The sequence below is a fragment of the Oncorhynchus kisutch genome, linkage group LG2 (assembly GCF_002021735.2).
Source record: "Oncorhynchus kisutch isolate 150728-3 linkage group LG2, Okis_V2, whole genome shotgun sequence".
Classification (NCBI taxonomy): Eukaryota; Metazoa; Chordata; class Actinopteri; order Salmoniformes; family Salmonidae; genus Oncorhynchus; species Oncorhynchus kisutch.
In genome coordinates, this window is record NC_034175.2 from 60948927 (window position 1) to 60970038 (window position 21112).

The following is a 21112-nucleotide window of genomic DNA, read 5'->3' on the forward strand; positions in this document are numbered from 1 at the left end:
TCAAAGGTAAGTGAATATTTATAATGCTATTTCTGACTTCTGTTGACTCCACAACATGGCGTGTATCTGTTTGGCTTGATTCGTTGTCTGAGCACCTTACTCAGATTATTGCATGGTTTGCTTTTTCCGTTAAGTTTTTTTGAGATCTGACACAGCGGTTGCATTAAGGAGAAGTATATATTTTAATTCTATGAATAACAGTTATATTTTATCAATGTGTGTGTTTTTGGGACTTGGCTTTCGCTGTAAAGCCTTTTTGAAATTGGACACGATTGGTAGATAAACTTCTTGTTAATCTTTCATTTGGTGTATTGCACTTGTTAATGTATGAAAGTTACATATTTCACAAAAATATTTGAATTTTGCGCGCTGCCTTTTCAGCGGAATGTTGTCAACCACTAGCCGTAAGAAGTTATTTTAAGAATGTGAAATGTCAGAATAATAGTAGAGAATGATTTATTTATTTAATCACATTCCCAGTGGGTCAGAAGTTTACATACTCAATTAGTATTTGGTAGCATTGCCTTTAAATTGTTTAACTTGGGTCAAATGTTTTTGGTAGCCTTCCACAAGCTTCCCACTTGAAGTTGGGTGAATTTTGGCCCATTCCTCCTGACAGAGCTGTAACTGAGTCAGGTTTGTAGGCCTCCTTGCTCGCACACGCTTTTTCAGTTCTGCCCACAAATTTTCAAAGGGATTGAGGTCAGGGCTTTGTGATGGCCACTCCAACTTGACTTTGTTGTCCTTAAGCAATTCTTCCACAACTTTGCTTGCAATCCTGGTCATTGTCCATTTGGAAGTCCCATTTGAGAACAAGCTTTAACTTCCTGACTGATGTCTTGAGTTGTTTCTTCAATATATCCACATAATTTTCCTACATCGTGATGCCATCTATTTTGTGAAGTGCACCAGTCCCTCTTGCAGCGAAGCACCCCCACAACATGATGCTGACACCCCCATGCTTCACGGTTTGGATGGTGTTCTTTGGCTTGCAAGCCTCTCCCTTTTCCCTCTAAACATAATGATTATCATCATGGCCAAACAGTTCTTTTTTTGTCAGGCCAGAGGACATTTCTCCAAAAAGTACAATCTTTGTCCCCATGTGCAGTTGCACACAGTAGTCTGACTTTTTTATGGTGGTTTTGGAGCAGTGGCTTCTTCCTTCCTGAGCTGCCTTTCAGGTTATCTTGATATAGGACTCGTTTTACTGTGGATATAGATACTTTTGTACCTGTTTCCATCAGCATCTTCAAGGTCCTTTGCTGTTGTTTTGGAATTGATTTGCACTTTTCGCACCAAAGTACGTTCATCCCTAGGACACGTCTCCTTCCTGAGTGGTTTGACGGCTGCGTGGTCCCATGGTGTTTATACCTGCGTACTATTGTTTGTACAGATGAACGTGGTACCTTCAGGCCTTTCAAAATTGTTCCCAAGGATGAACCAGACTTGTGGAGGTCTACAATTTCTTTCTGAGGTCTTGACTGATTTCTTTTGATTTTCCTATGATGTCAAGCAAAGAGCACTGCGTTTTGAAGGTATGGCTTGAAATACATCCACAGGTACACCTCCAAATTGACTCAAATTATGTCAATTAGCCTATCAGATGCTTCTAAAGCCATGACATAATTTTCTGGAATTTTCCAAGATGTTTAAAGGCACAGTCAACTTAGTGTATGTAAACTTCTGACCCACTGGAATTTCGATACAGTGAATTATAAGAAGTAATCAGTCTGTAAACATTTGTTGGAAAAATTACTTGTGTCATGCACAAAGTAGATGTCCTAACCGACTTGCCAAAACTATAGTTTGTTAACAAGACATTTGTGGAGTGGTTGAAAAGTGAGTTTTAATGACTCCCAACATAAGTGTATGTAAACTTCTGACTTCAACTGTATGGTGTGTGTGTGTGTGTGTGTAGCCTTCAGAAAGTATTCATAACCCTTGACTTATTCCATAATTTGTTGTTACTACCTGAATTTCATTCATTTTTTTTCTCAACCATCTACACACAATACTCGATAATGACAAAGTGAAAACAGGTTTTTAGACATTTCTGCATATTTTTTGAAAATTAATCTCATTTACATAAGTATTCACACCCCTGAATCAATACATTGTAGAATCACCTTTTGGCTGTGATTACAGCTGTGAGTCTTTCTGGTTAAGACCTTCCAAACATTTCCCCATTTTATTATTTTTAAAATTCTTTAAGCTCTATCAAATTGGTTGTTGGTCATTGCGAGAGAACCATATTCATGCCTTGCCATAGATTTTCAAGTATATTTAAGTCAAAACTGTAACTCTGCCACTCAGGAACATTCACTGTCTTCTTGGTAAGCAACTCCAGTGTAGATTTGTCCTTGTGTTTTAGGTTATTGTCCTGCTGAAAGGTGAATTCATCTCCCAGTGTCTGGTGGAAAGCAGACTGAACCAGGTTTCCCTCTAGGATTTTGCCTGTGCTGAGCTCCGTTCTATTTATTTTTTATCTTGAGAAACTCCCCAGTCCTTAATTATTACAAGCATACCCATAACATGATGCAACCACCACTATGCTTGAACATATGGAGAGTGGTACTCAGTATTGGATTTGCCCCAAACATATTACATCACTTTGTATTCAGGACAAAAAGTGGATTGCTTTGCCCCCCAAAATGTCAGTATTACTTTAGTGCCTTGTTGCAAAGAGGATGCATGTTTGGAATATTTTTATTATTTGTCAGTAAGGTTCATATTGTGGAGTAACTACAATGTTGTTGATCCATCCTCAGTTTTCTGCTATCACACCCATTAAACTGTAACTGTTTTTAAAGTCACCATTGGCCTCATGATGAAATCCCTGAATGGTTTCCTTCCTCTCCGGCAGCTGAGTTAGGAAGGACGCCTTTATCTTTGTTGTGACTGGGTGTATTGATACACCATCCAATGTGTAATTATTAACTTCCCTATGCTCAAATAAATGACCCTATGCTTTTTAAAATCTGTCTGCCAATAGGTGCCCTTTGCGAGGAATTGGAAAACATCCAAGGTCTTTGTGGTTGAATCTGTGTTTGAAATTCACTGCTTGAATGAGGGATCTTACAATTATCTGTATGTGTGGTGTAAAATCATGTTCAAAACCTGTTATTGCACACTGAGTCCATACAACTTATGTGACCTGTTAAGCAAATGTTTATTCTGAACGTATTTAGGCTTGCCATAGCAAAGGGGGTTGAACACTTATTGACTCGAGACATTTCAGCTTTTAATTTAAAAAAATAATTGGTAAAGATGTTGAAAAACATAATTCTACCTTGACATTATGGGGTATTGTGTGTAGGCCAGTGACAAACAATCTCAATGTAATCCATTTAAAATTCAGGCTGGAAAAATTTGAGGGGTGTGTTTTATACTTTCTGAAGTCACTGTATGTGTTTACCAATGTACTGTGTGTGTTTTGACATAGTGTAAGCGCCTCTGCTTTCCACTCTACCTCACATACCCAGAGGCTAATTATCTGTTTCCTCGTCCCCAAAGAGACAGCTGGTAAAACACATTCTCTTCATCCAAGAGTATATCACGGTCCATCACAGCACAATGACCATGCTATTGACCCAGTGGACAGTGTCTGGCTGTCTGTCTCAATCTCACCGTGGTGATGTTATGTAATTTCTCTCCAAACGTCAGTCTCCCAGTGATGATGTCATGTCTCTCCTTAATTCTGTCGCACCGTGATGTCATGGCCTATTCTCTACCAAAGTCAGTCTCACAGTGATGTCATGTGTATGTGTTCTCAGGAGCTCCTCTGAAGCCTAGGAAGGAGCTAGTGTTTGTGGAACAGCTGTCAGGAGGCCTGGAGATCCGCTGGTCCTCTAAGTTCAACATCTCTGTGGAGCCTGTCCTGTACGTGGTGCAGCGCTGCTGGAACTATGGCATCCACCCCAGTGAGGACGACGCCACAGAGTGGGTGACCGTGGCACAGGTAGGACAGCACAGCACACTACACCACGACATACCAAACCAGGCTTCTCTGAATACCTTACTGCATGTGGATCGCTCTTTCATTCACATCCAGCACATTGTCATCCAACCATTTCATTTAGTTGCATGCTCAGTACTTTTGTTGAAAGATTTAACATAAAATCTGTGATGCATTCTTTGGGGGAAAAACAAACCCTAAAACTAATATTTTCTCCACACGAGAAAGATGTGAGAAAGTCAGGGCGCTACTCCATAGCTGTCATTCAGACTGTCCGACACTGTTGCACATTCCTTACTGTCAGTGTCTTTGAAAGTTTTCCAAGGAAAAACAGACAGATGTCGGATGTTGCAGCAACACTCACAAAAGTTGTGACCCTATGTGACCTCTGACCCCTGTGTGCCTGCTCTCTCCCAACTGTCCCTCAGACTACAGAGGAGCGCGTCCAACTGGCCGACATCAGAGCCAGCAGATGGTACCAGTTCAGAGTGGCGGCTGTCAACGTGCACGGGACCCGCGGGTTTACTTCCCCCAGCAAGCACTTCCGCTCCTCCAGAGGTAGGCTACGTCTGAGTATGTGTGTGGGGCCCCTGCAATGAGTGTCAGTTCCTGTGTGACACCCTATCCCCTCTCTTTGCTACAGTCAAGGCCTAGGAACAGGTGGGACAATCCTTCACAACATGATTTGCCTCAGTAACGGCCCATTGACCCATTTTGTTACACATGTGCATGTACAAATTGTGTTTTCTGCGTATTGCGTTGGTGTGTCTGTGACCTTTTGGCTAGAATTAAATCAAGCATGCACTGAGAAACTCAGTCTGCAGAAACATGCATGCATGCATACATACATACATACATACATACATACATACATACATACTTACATTACAGATTATTCACACCCGCAATGCTAATTTATTGCAAGCAAATAGCAAAATAATTTTGGCAGGATGTCTTAAAAATCCATCACAAGCATACGTAAGCCTTGATTTTTTTTTCTTCTTCTCCCTACCTAGCAAACCTGAACCTCAAATCTGATTTAGCATTCCCTAAGCATCCCTTGCCCTTCCGATCCTAAAGTTGTCAATTCACACTGATGCCAAACAGAACATAGTCATCAGAAACCCCTGAGTGCAGAACATGTTCTTTTCTGCATAGTGTTGTAACCAGACCTTTGTACGTGTAGCTCTTCAAAGGTGGGCTTTTCCCTCTTTACAGCCATATAACATGTAATATGTCTGAGTTAGTCAGGATATTGCAGCTTTCAACTGCATGTAAGTTGTTGTCTGGCTTCCATGGAGAATGAGGTAAGGTAGGCTGCTCAGTGCTTCAGATCAAATTAGCACTGAGTTTGATGGCTGGCTGTAGGGCTGTGCTGATGCCTGTCCTGCTCTGTGTGTTCCCACGTTGAATGACACTAAATAGCTATTTAATGTGACCGTAGATTACATTTGTTAAAGCACCCAGCCAATTGTTGTGGAATTCCTGTGGATCACAGGTTTATGAGTAATATTGTGTCTAGATTTGATCTGATGTCGAGCCGATAGGTTCTGTTGGTGTACAGGGAGAGCTGTGCGTAGCGTACTGCAGTGCACTGAGATCAAGTTTTGGATTTAACCCTATATCGGAGTTCTCGCGTTTGCTTTACTAACATGCCTTTGGGTAGAGCTTTTGTCAAGTGGTAACCACCTTTGTCTTGATCTTCAATATTTATAGCTATAATAAGATACTAGTGGAATACTCACCAGGGAACCAAAACACAAACCACCTTACATTTTAGTAATTTAGCAGACGCTCTTATTCAAAGCGACTTACAGGAGCAATTTGGGTTAAGTGCCTTGCTCAAGGGCACATCAACATATTTTGCAACTAGTTTGCTCAGGGATTCGAACCAGCGACATTTAGGCCCCACGCTCTTAACCGCTAGGCTACCGGTTTGGTGGTAGTGGTACATTACATGCTGCCTGAAGGACCTTCCTGGTCATTTCTATTAATATGGTTAAACAGCACAAATACTACCTACGGAGATCGATCAAGATGGCGAAACACAAGTATAGGGAAAAAGTGGAGGAGCAATTCAACGAGTCGGACACCAGGCATATGTGGCAGTGGCTCCTAACGATCACGGAACAGCTAAACACCTTTTTCTCACGCTTCGAGCACAACAACGACTCTGAGCTGGGGAGAGCCCCGATATAAATGCAACGTGTAAAGTGTTGGTCCCATGTTTCATGAGCTGAAATAAAAGATCCCAGACATTTTCCATACACACAAATTTAGTGCACAAATTTGTTTACATCCTTGTTAGTGAGCATTTCTCCTTTGCCAAGATAATCCACCCACCTGACAGGTGTGGCATATCAAGAAGCTGATTAAACCGCATGATTACACAGGTGCACTTTAAAATGTAGAGTTTTGTCACAACACAATGCCACAGATGTTGGCATGCTGACTGCTGGAAGGTCCATCAAAGCTGTTGCAAGAGAATTCAATGTACGTTTTTCTACCATAAGTCATTTTAGAGAATTTTACAGTACGTCCAACCGGCTTCACAAATGCAGACCACGTGTAGCCATGCCACCCCAGGACCTCCATATTCGGCTTCTTCACCTGCGGGATCATCTGAGACCAGCCACCCAGACAGCTGATGAAACTGAGGAGTATTTATATCTGTAATAAATAACTTTTGTGGGGGGAAAACTCTGATTGGCTGGGACTGGCTCCCCAATGGGTGGGCCTATGCCCAGTCATGTGAAATCCATAGATTAGGGCCTAATGAATTTATTTAAATTTACGGATTTGGCACATCCTCATCGACAGGGCCTCCATGGAAACGGTAAAAAATGGAGTTCCTTGGCGTACTCATCTCCGAGCAGCTGAAATGGTCAAACCACACTGTCACCGTTGTGAAGAAGGCATGAAATGTTGTCTGTTCAAGAGGGGCCTCAGTGTTCTACAGGAGCACCACTGAGAGCATACCGTCATCCTGCATCACAGCCTGGTACGTTAACTCCACTGCCGCGGACCGCAAGGCGCTACAGCCGAACGCACCAATCGGTGCACACTGACTGCCCTTCAGGACACCTACAACACCAGATGTCGCAGGAATGCCAAGAAGATCATCAGAGACCTGGGCTACCCGAGCCACGGCCTGTTCTCCCTGCTTACGTCACTAAGACATGGGCAGTACAGGAGCATCATGGCAAAAACTGGAAGCTTGGCCAAGAGCTTCTACCCCCAGAACATCAGGCTGCTGAATACCCCCCACTAGTCAGCTGCCTGCTCTGCCTTTTTCCAACTCCAGCCCTCCCCCCGCCCCCATTACCATTGTTAGTGTTAATATGTATATATTTTATTATATTCTAATTATTACACTTTGTTTTTTATTTCACTGACCTGCATTGTTGGTGCTCAGAGCTTAAGATTTTCACTGTACCCTGTAATTACACCTGCGACCCTGTACATGTGACTATTAAACTTCTAATCTATTCAAACATGTGTGTTCTGACAGGCTGTCGACATCAAACACCAGGTGAAAACAGGATTTTGCTGCAGTCCTGAAAACTGACCTCCAATCAGTCGCATCAGCCCCACAAAGTTGATGGATTGCCGAGAGCTGTCATGGACTTGATGAGCGATTTGATTCTGTCATTCCGTTATTTACATATCTCAGTCTGATAATCAGATCAAACTTTATTTGTCACGTGCTGAATACAACAAGTGTAGACCTTACCATGTAATGCTTACTTACAAGCCCTTAACCAACAGTGCAGTTCAAGAAGAGTTTAGTTCATTTGGTAAATATTTTCTTAAGTAAAAAAAATTGTAAAAAGTAACACAACATAACAATAATGAGGCTATATACATGGGGTACCGAGTCAGTGTGCGGGGTACAGGTTTGTTAATTTGTACATGTAGGTAGGGGTGAAGTGAAAAAAGCAAGTAGCAGCAGTGTACAAAACAAATGGTGGGGTGTCAATGTAAATAGACAGTGGCCATTTGATTAATTGTTCAGCAGTCTTATGGTTTGGGGGTAGAAGCTGTTAAGGAGCCTTTTGGTCCTATACTTGACACTCCAGTACCGCTTGTCGTGTGGTAGCAGTGAAAACAGTCTGACTTGGGCTTTCCTCTGACACAGCCTATTATGTAGGTCCTGGATGGCAGGAAGCTTGGTCCCAGTGATGCCAGGTCTCTGACCTCCCTATAAGCTGTCTCATCGTTGTCTGTGATCAGGCCTACCACTGTTCTGTCGTCAGCAAACTTAATGATAGTGTTGGTGTCATGTTTTGCCACGCAGTCGTGGGTGATCAGGGAGTACAGGAGGGGACTAAGTACACACCCCTGAAGGGCCCCAGTGTTGAGGATCAGAGTGGCAGATGTGGTGTTGCCTACCCTTACAACCTGGAGGCAGCCCGTCAGGAAGTCCAGGATCCAGTTGCAGAGGGAGGTGTTTAGTCCCAGGGTCCTTAGCTTAGTGATGAGCTTCATGGGCACTATGGTGTTGAACACTGAGCTGTAGTCAATGAATAGCATTCTCACATAGGTGTTCCTTTTGTCTAGGGCAGTGTGGAGTGATTGCAATTTTTCACCATCATACTTTCTGCATTTTGCAGAAAACTCTCGCTGCATATTTTATATAGCATGGATAACAGCTGGTTCGCTCTGAAACAGTCTCTTGTGAGTGGGTTGGGCACAAGTTCAGCCCAGAGTGTTGTGGACTTAGTTCTGGACCCACTTTCAAGTGGGAGAGGGAAGGAAGGGGAGAGGAGCTGACTGTAGCAGGGCTGTAGTCTCTGTAATCTTCTTAACAGCTAATTCCCTCTGGTCTGGCATCTGGCCCTGCCCCTTTCTCTGACTGCCTGGCCCTGCCTGGGTCTACCGGCCTGACATCCATACTTTACTGTACACTGTAGCTGCCAGAAATCCTAAGACAGACCCCATCTGGCCAGCCTCAAAACCAGCCATCTTACTTACTTGCACGCATGCCTCCCAGTAGGGAGAGTCGAGGAGTAGATGGAATGTGAGGGTAGAGCCAAAGTACGCAGCATGTGTTTGGTGACCCTTGACCTGAGCTCTCCGTCTTGCATAACGCTGTCATAAACGTGAAATGACACCTGTCATAACATTTCATGACTGATTGTCAGTGGTGGACTAATTACGTTACACCATCATACTGGCTAGGCCCTGCTTAACTTTCTCAACTGGTGCAAATGTACCCTGGTTAGACACATTAAACCAAATGTCTGACATGCTTTTTATCAAGATAAACACATTTCTGTGGTTAATTGATCATCCCTTCTAATTAATAACACACTTTTTTGGGTGAGGGGGGGCGGTTTGTGAATCACAAGCCAATCATTAGCACCACGAAGACCTTGTAGCTGTCACTTTTCTGACACCCCTTACGGTCGTCAGATTGAACAAGCAAAAACTGTTCTGACAGCTGGAGAGAGGAGAGCTGCTGTGAATGACATGACTTTACAGTACTGTGTTCCTTGTCTCTCTCCAGATCCTGCTGCCCCTCCCAGCCCAGCCAGCCTGCGTGTCACCAACATGATGCTGAGTGCTGAGGGGACGGTGACAGCCCGTCTCAACTGGACCCTGCCCGAGGAGCCTGACATCCCAGTCCATCACTACAAAGTCTTCTGGAGCTGGACCGTCCCTGGCAAGTCCCTGGTGCCATCCAAGAAGAAGAGGAGGAAGACCACCAACGGGGTAAGCATCGGCTCCTCTCTCCCCCTTTCTGGGTGATGTGTCGGCGGGTTGGGAGGCTAGAGACAGCGGGCCTGTGCTGGACTGGTTGGACCAGACTCATCTAAACCCCACTCCCCTATTCTCTGCAATGTAAATAAGAACCAAAGGCCCCACAATGGAAAAACACATACAAGGCGAGGCAGATCGCATTTGATTACATAAACTCTTAACGCTATTGTTCAAGCAGCACGACGCACTGCTGGCCTCATTTGTTTTATTTTCCTTTATTTCACCTTAAACGCTTGGTTAAGCTCTGAAAGGAAACTTAGCTTATCATCGCTATAAAGAAGAGAATTTTGATAGTGAATAAAGTGAAAACGCTATTGTCTGACCACTTTTGCTGACTTAGAATCCTGAATGAGTGTTGGTAACCAGTTGCAGATGTGGTGTGGAGGTGAGAAAGCTGGGAGACACCAGATACCTATTGACACATGTACTACTGGTTTCCACTCTGGGGCTGCAGGGCTTTGAATGCTACCTGCTGATGGTGGTATGTCAAAACAAGCGCCAGTCAATAACTGGAGCCTATCAGGCCCATGCTGCTGGAGGAATGCTGAGACCTAAACACAACGTGAAGAAGCCCCAGGGGATGGGGATAATGCGGCTCCCTCACACAGACCTTATCACTGTCTCATCTCTCTACATGTTGGTTTAAACCAGCACACGTGTTCCCAATAAGGATGGTTCTTATTCCCACAGACCAGGCTTGGGTTAGGACGGTTCTAGTCTACTGGATTTAGGGACATGGTTATGGTCTACTCTGTTGGCTCTGTGTGTGACAATGTGTGGGTGTCTCTGGTTTCAGGCCCAGAGCTGGGTGGATCTGGAGGGGCTGCTGACCAACAGTAGCTACACGGTGGAGCTGCAGGCCATCACCTACTGGGGTCAGGTGCGTCTGAAGAGCTCCAAGGCGTCACTCCACTTCAGCACCACCTCCCAGAACAATGGCTCAGGTAAGGCATCATCGGGCATGCTGAAAGCAACTTTGAGGAAAAATGTACTTACTATGATTTGAGATGTGGTTGTCCCACTGAGCTACAGTATCTTAGGATGAATGGACTAACTAAGTCGCTCTGCATAAGAGTGTTTGCTAAATGACTCAACTATAAATGTAAAATGGCATTGAATTAATGACAAGGCTGAGCTCATAGGACTTGGTGATAAATCAAGATGCTGTCCGATACAGATTTTATGAATGAATTTAAAAGTATTTATGAGCATAACTATTGGTATGATCACAGATGTTTAAGCATACTGTAACCTTCCCATATAAGAGCTTAAAGCTGCATTCTGAGCTTTTCTGAGTGTACCTGGACTGGAAATTAGCCCTTAACCTTTCTTCTTTGTCCAACCAAGTGAAACCAGTGTCCAAGAAAGAGAAGGAAGTGATCATGCCTGTTGACTCCACCCTGGGCAAGCGCCCGGCAGGCTCTCTGGAGGTCGGCACACCCTTCTACCAGGACGGGCAGCTGCAGGTCCGCGTTTACTGGAAGAACCGGGGAGGTATGTACCATATGCCTGTTCTGAATGTGGGTCTTGGCTCCTACACTACTGTAATTGCCACATAATTTCTCCTTCATTAGTTATCCTGAATCTTTTTATTGACTAATTAATGTTGGAATATGAATGATTCTCAGTTAAGTTCAATCTGGAAAAATGCTTTTGAATATTGTAGAGCAACTAAATGAAACCTTGTGTCTGACTGGAGTAATATGAGCGCAGGGTGAGTGAGTGTGAATCTACCGTGGACCAGGAGGAGCAGAGGTTTAGGATGTTCTGTTAGCTGAAGAAAAATAAACACCGGGAACAAGAGGTGATGGAGCTTATTGACAGCTGTAGCAAATATGAGCCGTCTCTCATACTAGTGTTGAAACTGTCCGTTTTGTTTTACAAGACCTGACGTCACCCTGCAGAAACACACAGGAGGACGTAAAAGATTTAAAGCATTACAGACAAATAATTGCATAAGTGTCCATAGACTCCTTAAACTTTGTACTCCTCCTTAGACTTTGTGCGCCATCCCCCACGATTAAGACCAGAGTGGAAATATGGAAACCTTGAAAGGTGCGCTCCAAGGGTAGCCTGTCAAGTCCAATTCACTGGACAATGTTATGTTGCTAATATGTCATCGCCCAAGCCAAGCGCCACAAAGTGGAGGCAGAAATGCCTAGTCTGGGGAGAGAAGCCTGGTGATGAGGCCTTCTGCTGAATCACAGAGCAACTGAGAAGAGCTGGAGAGTCTTCCTGGTCCAGAGTGGTTAGCAGGGCTGAGTGATTGTGACTGGCTTGGGCGCACGTTCAGCCCAGAGTGTTTTGGACTTGGTTCTGGGCCCACTCCATGGCTTAGCCTGGGGGGGGGTGACTCCATTACACTGCAACTGTCCTAGTCTGGCAGGGTGGCGGTGTGGTGGGCACAGACACAGCCTCTAACTGGGTTGATGATGATGGATGGCTCTGGGTCTGCCTCTGACCACCGTGGTTATACAGGAGGAAGCAAACAGCTGGACTGGAGAGAGCGAGCGAGACCTGGTCCCTGAAAGCCTAGGATCAGGTTTCTCTTCATCGGACTCTGTGTATTCAGAACTTACCTGTCCCTCAGTTTAAATCTCAATGCTGCTGATTACTGCACTCGTTCATTTTGAGGCAGGTCAACATTATGACACATCTGGTCTCAGATGGTAATGTAGTGAATCACAGGGAGACGGGGAGGGAGGAAGAGAGACAGACGGGAGAGAGGCGCACGTGGGGAGAGACACACACACGGAGAGAGAGAGAGAGAGAGAGAGAGATTTGTTCTTAACTGACTTGCCTAGTTAAATAAACGTGAAATAAAAATCGAACACTGCCACGCAGCTCTATACCTGTTTTCCTTGTTCCTTTCCTTGTTTTCTATACCTCTTCCCCTCTGTCAGCTCCAGCTACGCATATCTTGATTATTTTCTTCCCATTTCCTGCTTCCCTGTAATTTCTCTCTTCTGCTTCCAAACTGCTGGGAGCCTGTGTGCGCCAGATCCGTGTCGAAACCTTCAAAGTCCTCTTTTTATCTCCCGACCGCAATCGAGGCCCCAGCATAACTCAATTATTAATGGGAAAAGTATCATTTCACATCGGAACGCACACAGCCGGATGAATAATAATTCCAGTAAAATGACAGGGCAATGGGAGCATAAACAGAACTGATCAGCCAATGAGGCACTACTATGTAGTAATGAAGTGAACTAGGGCCGGGACTAGGGCCGCTTCACCATTGCTGAGGGTAGGCCTACAATGCCATGTTTCGCTGATGAGATGGTTAAATAAAAGTGTCTACTTTTAGCAATAAAGAAGCTGTTGTATTTGATTCCATTGTCCTCCAAGTGTTGCTGAATCTCCTGTAAGTCAGTTTGCTCCTCTATTCAGGCACCTTAGTTGGAAAGCGAGGTAGCGGCAGTGGTCCATTCCCTTTTGAGATGGTGAAACAACACATTTCAAAAAAATAGTTCAATGTACGCACGTTTAGTCAAATTCAACCCCGCTTTTTATTTCTTATTTTATTATGTTGACGTTAATGTTGAGATGAGCCTTTAGAAGCGTATTTGAATGCATTATGCTAGATACTGTATCAGAGGATCTGTTAATGCCTGATAAGATCAGGTTGATGGTGGTGTGACCGTAATAGAGTACTGAAACAGTCTGATTGGGTGTTATTGTAAGATCATTTTATCCATCAAGCATGTATCATGTCTGATGATGGCTGTGTCATTGGATTCTTTGTTGTAGTTTTGGCACCAGGTCAGTGACCTCCTCTTCTCTCTCTTTCTCCTCCCAGACCCTCTGGTGAGTCGTTACCATGTCCAGTGGATGCCTGAGTACTGCAGCCATAACGAGACCAGAGGACCAGAGAAATCAGTCACCCAGGTCAGTCCCATCCCCCAAATCAGCGTTCTATCAAAGTAAACCTCATCAGTCCAAGTGTCGGTGGCTGTGTCGACCCATGACTTGATGTGCAGCTCAGTGGTATGCAAATTGCCCGCCAACCTCTCTTGTCTGGCGTTCTGAAAAGGACACCACTCAGCGCTTCAGTTCTGTTGTGAAGCTTTGCAGCAAATCAGCGACTGTTGTTTTGGTTATGACTCAGTTGGTGTGGTCAAACGTGATGCGCTGCCCAATAAAACACATTTACTAAAACAATATTTCCGGTAATGGGGGACCATGCACCCCCAGAATGAGAACATTGGATGCTGTGTGTGTGAGTGTGGTGGGGGTGGGGTTGTGTGGTGTGGTGTGGTGCTGGTTGAACTCAGGGCTGTTCTAGGATGGCATAGGCCTGGCAATCAACACATTCTTCAGAGAGCCCTTCTCTGGTTGCTTGGATATACACATCCTTTTTCTATAGATTCCTGGGAAGGATTCCAGCACAGCGTTGGTCTACGTCTCTTGTGTGCAAACATGGCGCCTTGGTTCATTCATAATCAGAGTTTTTGCATTTGAGAGAGAATACTCAGTTATTGACTATTAGGGTAGAACTACATTATTACAAATGAAAGATCTAATTCCATCCACTCAGCAGGAAATGTTCACATTTTCTGGATAAAGGGACACAGGAGGTGATTTTTAGGTCAATAGTTAATTAATGTCTGAAACAAGTCTGCGGCATTAGAATGCTGCTAAGAATTCATTAACATTGAGTTGACGTCTTCATTTCAAATTACCCCAAAATGTACTCTTGGTCCTTCGTTATTGTTAAGTGTCCCCTTTATGTTTGTGTTACACTTGGAACCCATAGAAAGGATATCATTTTGCATTGTAGTTTGAATGGAGGACTAGTGGATTAACCCCTAACACATGACTGTTCAAAGTGGTTCTGTAATGTGGGCCATGTTTAAGGGCATAGGGAGGGAATCTGATCCTCTCCATGGATTTCATTATCTGTGGTGGTTCTCAGGGATGTGACCTGGGCGACATGTAAAAGTCACCAAGTCTCAGAACATTTAATGTGTTTCTTGGTTCAGGAGAACTATATCAACCTCCCGGGCCTGCTCTTCTCCTGCAAGTACAAAGTCGCCGTTCACATGCTCAAGTCCAAGAGGCGCGCCAAGGATGAGAGCACCACCTTTCTCACCCCGTCCTGCGCCACCATCAGGAACAAGAGCCACAAACACATCCCCTGTCCTGGGGAGGGAGGTGAGTCAGCTGCCCAGTACAACCAGTTCATGTTATGCTGATACTCTGATTCTCATTTAACATTATGTCTGACTCCACATGCTAGTTGAAAGAGGCATCCTCTCATATTATGGTACAAGTAGACAATTGCTTTTAAAATGTACTGTGACTAATTTCTTACCACACCATATTTATATTAAGCCAAGAACACATGTCCATCAGACCAGTATTTTTCAACATCTTTATTCCCATCTCTCTCTGCAGCCACTGTTCCCAAAGTGTTGGCTAAGCCAGAGAATCTGACGGCGTCCTTCTCCATCCACGAGGGAAACATCACAGGCAACTTCTTGTGGCGGGTGTCACGGGTCCTGGCCCATCAACGAATCACAGGCTTTCAGGTCACCTGGGCAGAGGTCACCAAAGAGAGCCGACAAAACAGCCTGCCCAACAGCATCATCTCCCAGTCCCAGATCCTGCCTCCAGTAAGTCTATTTCATTCTCTTTTCAAGTAAATCTATTGTTCCTGTGACAGGACTTCTTACTTGGAAAGTTACATGCAGTCCCTTCAGAGTAGGTTATACCAGGACATGGCTCTTTGTTGTAGGACACAAAAGATTAGCAAGGAAGGGAAATGTATATTTTCTTGAGGAAAATTATATAGAATTTTTCCCGAGCTAAAGAATAAGCTCCATCTTCAGCATTTCATTATACAACGCCTGCCAGGAGTGGAGGTATTTTAAGGATACAACTGTGTTGCTCTCTTTACATGAATAACCAGATAAGCAGTGGTGAGCAGAGAAACCGAGAGAGATCTGAGGGAGGGGCGTGTCCTGCTACAAGTTCTCATCCTCCTGTGTGTCATCTACCTTCCCTGCTTCCTCTTTCATCTGGTTTTACATAATCTATCAACAACCCGTTCTGTCTGTCTTCTCTGCCCAGCGAGCTGCTTGTAGCTCTGAAAATAAAAACACCCATAACTACACTCAGTTTGTCAGGAAGGGAAAGCGAGAAAACAGGATGCATCTTTGTTTACCTGAATTGAGAGCAGAGGGTGTATGGGGTATAGCCCATGTTACCCAACAGCTAATTCAACATGTTAACATCAGAAGGGACTAAAACTCTAGACTTCTGTGTGGGGAACAAAACGGTTTACTACTTTAAATTCCAAACAAAGTGAACATTGAACAGTCTATGTGAGAAAGGTATTCAGACAGTCTTGGAGGACAAATTGAAGTTGATACAACATTACTGTTAAAATCCTTTACAACTGGAGAAAAGGTTCCACAAAAAAAACACATCTTTAATGTGGGTTCTTAAGAAAAATAAGCAATTTTCTATCAGTTTCAAGTTGTCCTTGGAAGTGGCTTAATACCTCTCATGCTGAGTGTCATGTGAAAGATTGTTTTTTACAGTGGCACCAACGATGGTTAATTGTCTTCTCTTGTGCTGTTAACCCTTTCAGGACCATAATCTGCTGGTGGTGTCTAACCTGCGACCAGCCACATACTACAGACTGGAGGTCCAGGTGATAATGTCAGGAGTGGAGGGTCCTGCCTCTGTCAAGACCTTCCAGACCCCCAGTGTGTTACCAGTCCTGCAACACCGTAAGTACCAGCTCATTGACCACAACTGTTGCTCTCCTCTAGTCAACTGCCCCTGAACAGGCAGTTAACCCACTGTTCCCAGGCCGTCATTGAAAATAAGAATTTGTTCTTAACTGACTTGCCTGGTTAAATAAAGGTAAAATAAAAATAAAAAAACTACCGGGCTGTGTCCAGGTGGTCTTAAACAGAGATGCCGTAGCTCATTGGAGCTGACTCTTCAGTGACATCTTTTGAGGTCATCTGATGAGTATGTTTCTTACATGATCTCATAATCCTTTTGATCATTATTCTGAACTTTCATTAGGAACTGATATTGACATGTTTTTTTTGGTGTGTTGTAGGACCCAGACTCAGGCAGCACCATCCACACCAGAAGCTCTCAGCAGAAAGACATTGAAACCCCTTGGCCCATCAGACCCAGTTTGGCCGGAATCTGTCTCACAGCACCTTCACCCAGGGAGGGAATTCAGTGTGGAACCACACAGCAGACCATGAAGTCTGACCCCAACCCATGTGATATGGGTTCACATTCAGGCTGCACAGAATATGCTTTCCCCTCACAGCCCTTTCTGATTCAACCCACTGACTGGGCTCTCTGTACCATACAGTCAGATACATACTCTTATGTAGGACTTTTCTTTAGGACAGGTTGATTCATTCTCCCTTTATTTCACTGAAGGCTTTGTGGGACAGAGACTAAGATGGTTAAGGAGTTCTCAAACTGTTTTCATCCAATAGAACCAGTTACAAAGCAGCAGTATATGATCAATTCCAATTGAATTTCATTAGATAAAATAACTCAAAGGTTGTTAGATTAAAAAAGGCCCAGAGAAAACATTGTTTTTACCATGATATGCAAGCATTTTGTTTGAATATCTTAGTAACTTAAAAGGGTTGGGAGGTATAAATAAATATTATCCGTATTTTCCAATACCGTCAATACCATTTTTGTTTTGTTTTAAATACATTTGAATATTAGTACTTTTTAAATTAATACCTGCATTCAACTTGTGCACTAGGTAATAGATACAGCAGATCGTGTTTATAATTTCACCTTTTAGATGATGTTTCATTATGAAGCTTAAGGTACTAGTTTCTCAAAACAGCTGTTTGAGCCAGTCACGTGTGTTTGTTTACAGAGAAGCACAACGAGCAAAATGGGAGCTTCGTGAGGTAAGTCACTCCTGCAGCGCAATTTAAGTGAGGTGATCAAGTTACACTTGTATGAAATTCTGTAGTAATATTTGCCAGCGAAATATCTTATAACTATTAAGTTAACTATCTGAGATGTGCCAAATAAATTATTTCCAGTTTGGTTTTGTTAATTTTAGCTAAGTGGCTAACGTTAGCTTGCTAGATCAAGCTTCTTGGTAACCGCAGCAGAGACAATCCCCACCTGGATTAGGATCCCAGCTGTCTAATATTTGTTTTATGCGTTTTGCGTTACTTTCATAACGTTATGCGCTAGGTTGTCTGTTTTAGTAGTAAATGTTCACATGCGCTCGTTAGCATTTACCTAACATCCGCTATGAGGATTTCTTAGTACTTGTTAACATTTTGGTAAGCTACATGTGTTGGGCTTTAAATTGTTATTTTTTATTTTTATCCATTTTGTACACTACCGGTTATACCGCAAATCCCGGGATGGCACAAGCACGGTATGGAAGTCTGGATGCCACCCAACCCTAGTAACTACATTGAAGACACTTGAATAACAGTTCGGAAAATGCCATACAATTGTAAAACACAATCATGTATTCATTGAGAAAGGAGTGTTGAAATTCATCTATTTATTTTGTTTTACCAAGTAAGTAAAACAATGTCCCTTAGGCATAATGGAACTAAAACCAGTGTAGTTTAACCCAGAATACTTCTCATAGTATGTTGCATGTAGAAGTACATTCAGTGCTTGACTTGGGCCGGTAGCGGCACCTCAAATGTTCTACTGCTTGAGCTCCTGTTCCTCTTATAGAATATAAGCTCAAAAGTATTGTGGAGCTCCTGCACCTAAATATAGACAGTATCAGCACCCAAAATGAGTACCGCCACCTATTTCCATCCAAGTCAAGCACTGATAATATTTGATTTTAAAATGTAAATGAATTACTAGCTTCAACTTGAATGCTTGTAAAGGTTTTGCATGTCAAACGTGAGTGTTGTGTAGGCATAAATACATCTGTGTTACCTCTATGTTAGCAATATTTCATTAACAGAGAATTATATGGGGAATAATATGTCATGCTTATTAATGAAATTATAACTGTGGAAATGATGGAATTGTATGTTATTGGCTGTAGAAATATTTGTTGTGGAACAGTCAGTGAATGTCTATTTATTTATGTCTGTGTGTGTGTGTGTGTGTTTTAGTCGAGTTTTTGATCCGGCAAAACATCTTGTAAAGACATTTTGTAAAAATGGAATTGTAAATATAGTCTCATGTTACATGTTATTTTTCCATGGTAGAAACTGTAGAAACTGTTAAGTAATAAAATAATCCTTAACCTATTCCTTATGCTTTTCCTGCTTATTTGAAATTACTATGAGAAATGAGTCAATATGAAATAGAGTATATTCTCTAAACATTAGATTATTTGGCAGATGCTGGTGCTTATGTTGGCTGTGTATTCCATAATGCCAGACTCCAGCATATTCACTGATCTACCCAGGAGCTTGAGACATGCACTCAAACAGTCCAAATAAACCGGTAATTCAGAGCTTACCAGCAAGCCATGCCTGGAGTTTGATGGCCTGGACATAATACTTTCCTTTAGACAACAGTATTGTGCCCTGCCAGTTAATTCAAGTGTACTGTTAGTATTTGAACAGCTTTAAATCCATATTTTCTCAATCCCTTCACCTTTCCAATATGCTGTGGAATGTAAACATTATTGCGAGTAAATAAAGGCTGGTGTGTGAGAACACCGTACATGAAAGCGACCAAAATGAGGATGGCATGCCAAGAGGTTTGAGTTGCTTTCCTTTAAGTTTTTATATTGATCATACCTCAGATGCTATTGCTACTTAGGGATCCGCCCCCTTTTTTTGAATTTCACCTAAAATGACATACCCAAATGCATATTCTTAACAAATCAGATTTTATTAGTCACATGCGCTGAATACAACAGGTATTGTAGACCTTACAGTGTAATGCTTACTTACGAGCCCCTAACCAACAATGCAGTTTCAAAAAATACATAAGTGATTAAAGTAACAAGTAATTAAAGAGTCCTATATCGACATAACCTGAAAGGCTGCTCAGCAAGGAAGAAGCCACTGCTCCAAAACCACCATAAAAAAGCCAGACTACGGTTTGCAACTGCACATGGGGACAAAGATCGTACTTTTTGGAGAAATGTCCTCTGGTCTGATGAAACAAAAATAGAACTGTTGGCCATAATGACCATCGTTATCTTTGGAGGATAAAGCGGGAGGCTTGCCAAAAAACACCATCCCATCCATGAAGCACGAGGTTGTCAGCATCATGTTGTGGGTGTGCTTTGCTGCAGGGGGGACTGGTGCACTTCACAAAATAGATGGCAGCGTGAGGAAGGAAAATTATGTGGATATATTAAAGTGACATCTCAAGACATCAGTCAGGATGAGCCGGCAGATGGTGAGAGAGTTGGACTAGTAACCGGAAGGTTGTAAGACATCTGTTGTTCCTAAGAACAAGGCAGTTAACCCACTGTTCCTAGGCCGTCATTTTAAAAAATAGGAACTTTAAAACCTGTTAGAGATAGGGGGCAGTATTTCTACTTTGGATGAATTGCGTGCCCATAGTGAACTGCATCAAAATCTGTCCTAAATTGCTAATATATGCATATTATTATTAACATTGGATAGAAAACACTCTGAAGTTTCTAAAACCGTTTGAATTATGTCTGTGAGTATAACAGAACTCACAGGGCAGGCAATCTCCCAAACAAGTTTTGAAATCCTGAAAGTTGGGGCAACTTTGACGTCATCGCCCCCTCCCTTCCCAAAAAGTTATCGATCTGGAAACACTTCCTACGTCTTCCACTAGATGTCCTCATTCAGTAGAAAGTGTCATGGAGCATTTGCTGTGAACTTTGACCTAATGGGAAGGAAAGTAGTCGGTGTCGCAAAAGAATGCCATTTTGTTGTGGCGCATTTGTCTTTGAGTGCTTCGGCTGTTCCAATCAGTCCCAGATGAAAACGAATGATCCGGTTGGAATGCTATTGGATATATATGATTATAACATCCTGAAGATTGATTCTGCACTTAGTTTGACCAGTTTCTTCGACCTGTAATATGTCTTTTGGAAGTTTTGATGCAAAGTTATCCTGGACCAGAAGTCATTTTTTGGGCATGTGAGCTGAAAGTGGTAGCAAATGCTGCTACTTGGACACTACAATTGAACATTATGAAACAAAACTATTTATTGTTGAACTAGCACTCCTTGCACTACATTCTGATGAAAGATCATCAAAGGTAAGGGAATATTTATGTTGTAATTTTGTATTTCTGTTGACTCCAACATGGCGGAGAAATATTGTTACGTCTGAGCGCCGTCTCAGATTATTGCAATGTTAGGCTTTTTCCGTAACGTGAAAAAAAAGTGACACAGCGGTTGCATTAAGAACCAGTGTATCTTTAATTATATGTAGAACATGTATCTTTACTCAAAGTTTATGA

At 42.9% G+C, this 21112-nt stretch overlaps 1 protein-coding gene across 1 annotated transcript in view; it reads left to right on the plus strand.

Moving 5' to 3' along the window:
- The window catches only part of LOC109869504 (anosmin-1-like), a 68933-nt gene extending 49973 nt beyond the window's left edge, over positions 1 to 18960 (plus strand). Inside the window, exons 5-14 of the mRNA XM_020459698.2 lie at positions 3774 to 3958; positions 4384 to 4513; positions 9465 to 9670; positions 10515 to 10662; positions 11066 to 11212; positions 13518 to 13606; positions 14701 to 14872; positions 15116 to 15333; positions 16314 to 16455; positions 16797 to 18960. Of these exons, the coding sequence (XP_020315287.1) occupies positions 3774 to 3958; positions 4384 to 4513; positions 9465 to 9670; positions 10515 to 10662; positions 11066 to 11212; positions 13518 to 13606; positions 14701 to 14872; positions 15116 to 15333; positions 16314 to 16455; positions 16797 to 16852 (1493 nt within the window). The 3' untranslated portion in view covers positions 16853 to 18960. The remainder of the gene's footprint in view (positions 1 to 3773; positions 3959 to 4383; positions 4514 to 9464; positions 9671 to 10514; positions 10663 to 11065; positions 11213 to 13517; positions 13607 to 14700; positions 14873 to 15115; positions 15334 to 16313; positions 16456 to 16796) is intronic.
- Positions 18961 to 21112: the final 2152 nt, after the last annotated feature.